Below are 7648 nucleotides of genomic sequence, written 5' to 3'. Positions count from 1 at the left end.
AAAAAAAAATATGAAACCTTCGTCGTTCGTCGTTTTATAAGACACACTAACGAGGAAAAATACTAAACTTGGTCTATGGTCATTTTCATGAAAAAACCCTAGCTGGCATGATCGAGGTCAAATGAGCACCATTAATTTTAAAAAAAATAAGAAAAATATAAAACCCGCGCACAATGTTGTCTTATGTGACATGTTACCAACCAAAAATCATAAACTTGGTCTATGGTCATTTTTATGAGAAAACCTTCACACATATGAGCTATCACGTACATGATTTCATAGAGTTCAAGGAGAGGAGGTAGGGTTACCTTCTGTTTTTGAAAATTTTAAAAAAATCAAAAAAAATCACCAAAGCTTTATTTCAAAGTGAATAAGAAGGATCTGAACTTAGTTTTCCATTTTCATATTTTAAACGTGTTTTTATCATTTTTATATTAAAGCATATGTTTTCAAAAGAAAATGTAAAAAGATGAAGATTAATTCAAAAAATAGTGAGACTTCAAATCTACACTATGGAAAGTAAATATGTGTTAATAAAAAAACATTTGGCTCATTTAGAGTAGGTCCAAAAAAACTTGATTACATGTGTTGTTTACCCTAGCCTGGGAGCTCATTTTTCAAATTCAAATTTATTTGACCTTCTCTAAATCACTTCAAATTTTGCACACATGATCTCCTACACAAACATAGATAGTTTGCCAAGGTTTTATTTGTTTTTTGCATTTTCTTGAATTTATACTGTCCAGTCGCATGTCAGTTGAAAACATCGGATAATGAAACATGCTGGTGGGAAAAAGATTGCATTTTATTTGATTAATAAATATGAGACAAATAATTAGGATAATACTCCTTTATGATCTGTGAAAAAACAGCATGTGTGATCACTGAAGCAACACTGAAATAACATGTGTGATCAGTGAAGCAACACTGAAACAACATGTGTGATCAGTGAAGCAACACTGAAACAACATGTGTGATCAGTGAAGCAACACTGAAACAACATGTGTGATCATTGCATCACCTAAAATCATAGTTCACAACATCTAAACATAACTAACCATACACCACAGGCAAATTTAAGGACAGACAAATATAGATAGCATAATACATTACGAGCATCACCATAGATTCAGTTCAGCAAACCATAAACAACCAGATTCAGTTCAACAAACCAAAAGTAACCCAACAGATAAAGATAAAGATTCAGTTCATCACAGCATCACATCATCACTTCACGCCGGAGTCAGGGCCTTCACGAGGGCGGCATGCTGCCCCCTGATCATGTAGTCCTCCCGGTGAATCGCTACATCCTCTGCATGAGACAGAAGGTGGTCGAAGCGGCCATTCCTTGGCTTTGGCTTGGTGGTGCAGTAGGGGCAGTGCCACTTCTTGGTCTTGCGGTTGTAGAACGAAGCAACTCCCTTGGCCTTGATCTTCACCACCTCCTTGGTTGTGAAGGACGCGACGTTGCCCTTGTACACTTCTTCTCCAGAATCATACTGCACACATGAATGAGTTACATTAATACATTATAGATTCATGGATACACCATGTCAAAGGAACTAAATGAACAATCTAAATTTCAAGTAGGCTTACCTCATATTCTTCGTCATCACTTTCCTCTGGATCATACGAGTTGTAGTGGGCCAGCTTCCTCTTTCTACCCCCCCCAACCATCATCCTCCTGAATATACAATTACATCCATCACTAGTAAATAAGGAATCCAATTGAAAATTTAGATATGCACACATGACACATTGATCATAGGGCTAATATACTCCCAATATACTATGATCATTGTTTTTCATTTTTCATTGTCATGCACACAAATTGAACAACAGAGCTAATATAACTACATATTGTGGACAAATTTATATACTAATGAATCAAATAACTTCTTAATCAATGGATTCCATTTGGGCATATGACATTCAAAACCCCAATGTGAGTAGCATTCAAAAACAAATCTAATAGGGACCCAATCTAAGGCAACGAATCTGAGTAACATTAAAAAAACCCAATCTATGAGCATTAAAAACAAATCTAATAAGCATACATCTGTGTAGCATTGAAGCACAGAGATACCTATCTCTCATACAGATCTATCTAGCATTTTTGCAATGAATTTATCCAACAAACCCTAGTCCAAAAACCCCCATCCCCCCAATACAAAAAACCCCGGCCCATCCGTCAAACCAACTACTCTAATCATCTGAACTACCGTATGAATCACAATCTAACCAATGCAACTAGGGAGCAACTAACTCTACAAGCTAAGCAAGTGCAAATACCTGCTGCTCCATGTTAGGCTGCGCATCGGGGGTATCGGGATGGGCTGCGCCACTCGACGCCGTCACCCTCTGCAGCGCTGAGGCGGAGCCCGCCACATCCTTCTCCACATCCATAGTGGTTGCGAGTTTCCCCGCACCGCCGTGGATGCCGCCGACATCCCCGCTCACCGCGCCCTGCAGCTTCACCACATCTCCGGCCGCTGTGCCGGCGTCGCCACGAGGTTCGGTCATCTAATAGATGGAGGCGATGAAGATGAGGAAGAGGATGTGGTGGGGGAGAGCGAGACGGTGCGGTGGAGGCAGTGGAGGAGAGCGAGACGACGCCGGTGAGGGAGAGGAAGACGATGTGGCAGGGAGGGGATTTGGGGGGGAATGGTAGGGGCGATGGAGGTGGTTGCCCCTCTTTATATGATTGGATGTTTCGGGCATGTCCATGGACACGTGCTACCCCACGACCGCGGTCAGTTGCATGCGCCCACGTATACGCGGCCCCACTCGTCAGAGTTAACGGTCAAAGGCATTGACCCGACGGCAACATCCGTTGTAACCTGTTCTAAGGGTTTCGGGCAAGGGACTGGGGAAAAGTGAGCAAAAGTTAACAGAGTGGGGATAAATGAGTATAACTAATGAACCAGGGGCACAGAAATTAAAATCCCTTGATATATTATTTAGAGCATCACACATGCACAAAATATGTATGGTACTCCCTCTGTTCCTAAATATTTGTCTTTTTGAAGATTTCAAATGGACTATCATATACGGATGTATATAGACATATTTTAAAGTGTAGATTCACTCATTTTATTTTGTATGTAGTCATTTGTTAAAATTTTTAAAGAGACAAATATTTAGGAATGGTGGGAGTAAAGATGAAAGCTGAAATATCTGCAGGACGGAAGGACAGCCAAAGGTGCCGCCAAGTAGGAGCATCTCCCTTTCACGCGCACATGCACAGACAGCGGAAGCGGTTGCTGCAGACACACACGTCTCTGTGTGAAAACGTCGCGTGTTCCCTTGAGCTCCGTGCGTGCGTGCGTGCTCGATTTGCTCCTATTATCGTTTTCTTTCCGGGCTGCAGATGAAATGAAGGCGGATCAAACATGATGCTCGCTGTCTCAGCGTGTGGGCATGGTCCAGAGCAGTTGCCAACGTACCGAACTAGTCCCAGCCGTGTAGCAGCAATGTTTGGCTATTTTGGCTAGTCATTAACCAACCGTCTTCAGCTCCTGGGTTAACTTGGGAACCTAGAATTTTGGAGCTAATATGAGATATCTGCGACGAAACCGCGTACTACGCGCTCTGCGTTTGCCGTGTCATTTTTGGTGCGTGCGCGCGTGCACCGAGTTCCATTTTGCGTGCGGTTTGCGCCCTCTTCTGCCCAGCTCTCCCCAAATCATTACTCGCCGGCCCGACCATCAAAAGGCACCGTCCGTATATACACCGAACTTGTGCAAATGATCCATCCGATGTGGCCGAACAAAGGTACGCGATGCATGCATGTAGCAGCACAGGCAGCAGGTTCTCGGCATCTAGAACACCCTACTCCCGATTCCGACATAGTACATGAAATCTTCACTCGCTGCTCAGTACTGCATGCATTGCCAACATGATTCACGTGACACGGCAACCAGTGCGCTCTCGGGGCAAATCGTCCCCCGTCCCGGTGCGCCGAATCCACCTGGCTCCCGTACCTTCCTTCCTTGTCGTACGGCCGCGTCTCGTTTTTAACGGGGGCGCATCCACTCCACAGACCACAGCACAGTTATTACTTGTAGTAGTAGCTTGTAGTCCAGTGACCAACGCACTCGCGACGAGTCTCTCGCAACCCAGAAAATCAACTTCTTGGCGCACGTGAGCTTCCGCTGTCATATCCAGCTCCAGGGCCGGGAACCGGCTCGGCTCTATATAAAACCACAGACCGTGAAAACCAGCAAGCCGACCGAGAGCAGAGCCACCAAAGGCAGCGCAGCGCTAGCGTCTTGGCCGGGTCCATTTCTTCGACAGACCAACCAAACGCTCTCGCAGGACACGCACGGCCGCACCGCATGTCGTGGTCTGACACGGACGCGGCGCTCTTCGCGGCCGTCCTGGGCCACGACGCCGCGCGCCACCTGGCCACCACGCCGCCGCACCTCGACGGCCCGGCCTCGTCGTCGCCCGAGCTGCAGGCGCGCCTGTACGACCTCGTCGAGCGGGGAGGAGCCTGGACCTACGGCATCTACTGGCAGGAGTCCCGGGCCGGCGCCGTGCTCGGCTGGGGCGACGGGCACTGCCGCGACGGCCCGGCCGAGCAAGCCGGGGCCGCGGACAGGAGCCTGGCGCGTAAGCGCGCGCTGTTGCGGCTCCACGCGCTGTATGGCGGCGGGGACGAGGACGGCGCCGACTACGCGCTCCGCCTCGACCGGGTCACTGGCGTTGAGATGTACTTCCTGGCGTCCATGTACTTCTCTTTCCGCGAGGACGCCGGCGGGCCGGGCCGCGCGCTCACCTCCGGCCACCACGCCTGGGCCGCCGTCGATCCCCACCTGCCCGGCTCACCCGGGTGGTACGTCCGTGCGTCCCTCGCCCAGTCCGCCGGCTTACGCACCGTCGTCTTCCTCCCTTGCAAGGGCGGCGTCCTTGAGCTCGGTTCCGCCGTGGCCATGCGCGAGAACCCCGAGGTCCTGCGCGCCATCCAATCTGTCTTCCACGTCGAGGCCGTCGCGCCGGACGATCGCATGAGGATCTTCGGGAAGGACGTTTCCCGCAGCCCCCCATTGCCGCCGGTGCAAACCACGGGGAGCGACGCCAGTTGGGCGCTGCGGCTCGGCGGGCAAGCCATGGTGGCGCGCCCGACCAAGCAGGAGGCGGCGGCAGTCAAACCGAAACCCCAGCAGGAGCCTCCCAAGAGCATAAGCTTCAGCGACGCGCAGAAGCAGGCGGGCGGCGAGGAGCGGAGGCCGCGGAAGCGGGGGCGCAAGCCGGCGAACGGGCGGGAGGAGCCCCTGAACCACGTGGAGGCGGAGCGGCAGCGGCGGGAGAAGCTGAACCAGCGGTTCTACGCGCTGCGCGCGGTGGTGCCCAAGATCTCCAAGATGGACAAGGCGTCGCTGCTGAGCGACGCCATCGCGTACATCCAGGAGCTGGAGGAGCGCCTCCGGGGCGGCGCGGCGGGGCCGGCGCCGGCGCGGGCGGAGGCCGGCCCGTCCGTGGAGGTGAAGGCAATGCAGGACGAGGTGGTGCTGCGCGTCAGCACCCCCCTGGACGCGCACCCCATCTCCGGGGCGCTGAGCGCCATGCGGGACTCCCAGCTGAGCGTGGTGGCGTCGAGCATGGCGGTGGCGGACGACACCGTCACGCACAAGCTCGTGGTGCGGTCGGCGGGCCCCGAGCGGCTCACGGCCGAGACCGTGCTGGCCGCGATTTCCCGTGGGGTGATGATGAGCGCCACCCCCTCCCCGTGACCATGCAGCTGTAACAATCGCGCGGCAGGCAACTGTCAACCGTTAGGGTAAGTTTAGGTGAGCATGCTCCTCGTGACTGCATGCCACGTGGCGCGCAGGAGGAAGGTGAAACTCCTTTCCTCGAGTGGCAGTATCCCAGATTGCCAGTGGTAGATTCATGTAGTGCACCTGGTTATCAATTTGCACCCAGTACACAGTAGATCAAATCTACGGAAAATTGTTATGTATAGGAAGATGCAGTAATTCTCAGCCTTGTGGATGACTCCGTGTTTCTTTGGAGAAGAGACCGTGGAATTTGAGCGCGTCGTGCGTGGCGGTGGGGGTTTACTTTGACCGACCGCACGCGCTCTCTCCGTTTCAGATCTCCACCTACACCCGCTGGACTGAAAGTTTTCTTCGTCGGGTCGTCGTCGACGTCTCTCTCGCGCGGGCGCGAAAACCGCCGTCCCGCGTCTGGACTTGACAGTCGCCGGCCCGCACCGCGTCTTCGCGTGACGCCGCACGCGCGTTGCTTGCGACTTTGTGACAACTTCTCTTGCGGCGCGTGACCACGGGACTCGCCTCTCGCCTCGCCGCCTCTGGTAGCCCGGCCGGTGTCGTCGCATCGTATGACCGCAACCCAACAACCGGGGCTCGTGTCGTGTGCACGCCTCCGATCGGCTCGGGTACTCGTGTCGTGCACGGTTGATGGAGATGTAAGATGTAACCGGTGGTCCGGAGGCAGGCGGTGTGTCAGCTGCAGGGCGCGCGCGCCCGGCCAATGGGACCGACGTTACGCGCCAACAACCTTAAACAGCAACCCTTTCAGCTCAGGACTTGATGATGTGCCGTGGCACCACGGCTGGCTCATCTCGCTGCGCCTTTTCGTGAACTCACTCGCCCATGCTCCGACGCGCGTCACGCTTTAATCAAGTTACAATCAGTCGAGGTCGCGAAATCTTAATCACCAGCTCCCATCCAGTGCCATTAAGAAGTAACTAAAAGCACGGTGGCGGCAGCAGTGATCGTCTGGTCGTGAAATCTCGATGCAACTTTTATAATATTTGAGATGCCTTGTCTTTAATAACCTAGTGCCAGATCGATTGAATTTGTTGTAGAAAAAAGAGTTGTCGTGATAAACTTTTATATAGATCTGATTTTTTCATAAGAAAAAAGACTGCTAATGCTTCACCGTGTAAAGAGTGGGGGCTATGGAGCCAACTGATTTGATTACTCAACTAGCTCACTAAAACAAAACAAAAAAGCTCTTCAACTATACAATTATGACACAGCAACTTTCAAACTTAGTAACGATTCATTCTTTTATACACATTATATGTAAAACTACCGGGGAAATCACGAATGCGGATTTTTTTGTAGAAACTTGGTCATGTATATTTATTTATTTTAACATAGTTCAGACACAGGCGCTCATGTATGCGCTCATACACTCACCTTGAACACATGCACACACACCTTACCCTATGAGTTACCTTTGAAAGACTGAGCGGCACGTCATCTTGACATTGACGAAGTCATCACAGACGTCTCCGTAGTCGACGGAAACATCTCCTCCCATTGTACAAGTATCGCCGAAAAATCTGAAATAAATTCAGGAAATGCAATCATCATGTATATTTATTCAAAGAATATAAAGTAGCAATGGAAGTAAACTGTACTCCCTCTGTATCAATATACAATGCCCTTGTATTTTGAGCAAAACTTTGACTATCATTTGATCAACAAAAATATGTGTTAATCAAAAATATATATTATTAAAACCTTTTAAATCATCTGATGATAGAAAATTGTGGAATATAACTTTTGATGATTATTAATTTTCTGCTAAGGCCAACAGTCTATTTTTCGACAAAGGAGGATTTTATTGGCCAAGAGTGGAGCATCAAGAGAATACAAACATTATAAACTCACAT

General features: G+C 50.1%; 1 protein-coding gene across 1 annotated transcript; it reads left to right on the top strand.

Annotated features, from left to right (window-relative positions):
* Positions 1-4057: 4057 nt before the first annotated feature.
* Positions 4058-5994, top strand: LOC123078865 (transcription factor MTB2). Its single transcript, XM_044501505.1, has one exon. It carries the CDS (start codon positions 4338-4340, stop codon positions 5733-5735), a length of 1398 nt encoding a protein of 465 aa, XP_044357440.1. The 5' UTR covers positions 4058-4337; the 3' UTR covers positions 5736-5994.
* Positions 5995-7648: the final 1654 nt, after the last annotated feature.

This window comes from Triticum aestivum, chromosome 3D (genome assembly GCF_018294505.1).
Source record: "Triticum aestivum cultivar Chinese Spring chromosome 3D, IWGSC CS RefSeq v2.1, whole genome shotgun sequence".
NCBI lineage: Eukaryota > Viridiplantae > Streptophyta > Magnoliopsida > Poales > Poaceae > Triticum > Triticum aestivum.
Note: the sequence above shows the minus strand (reverse complement) of the source record. Positions and strands in the feature narration are given on the sequence as shown.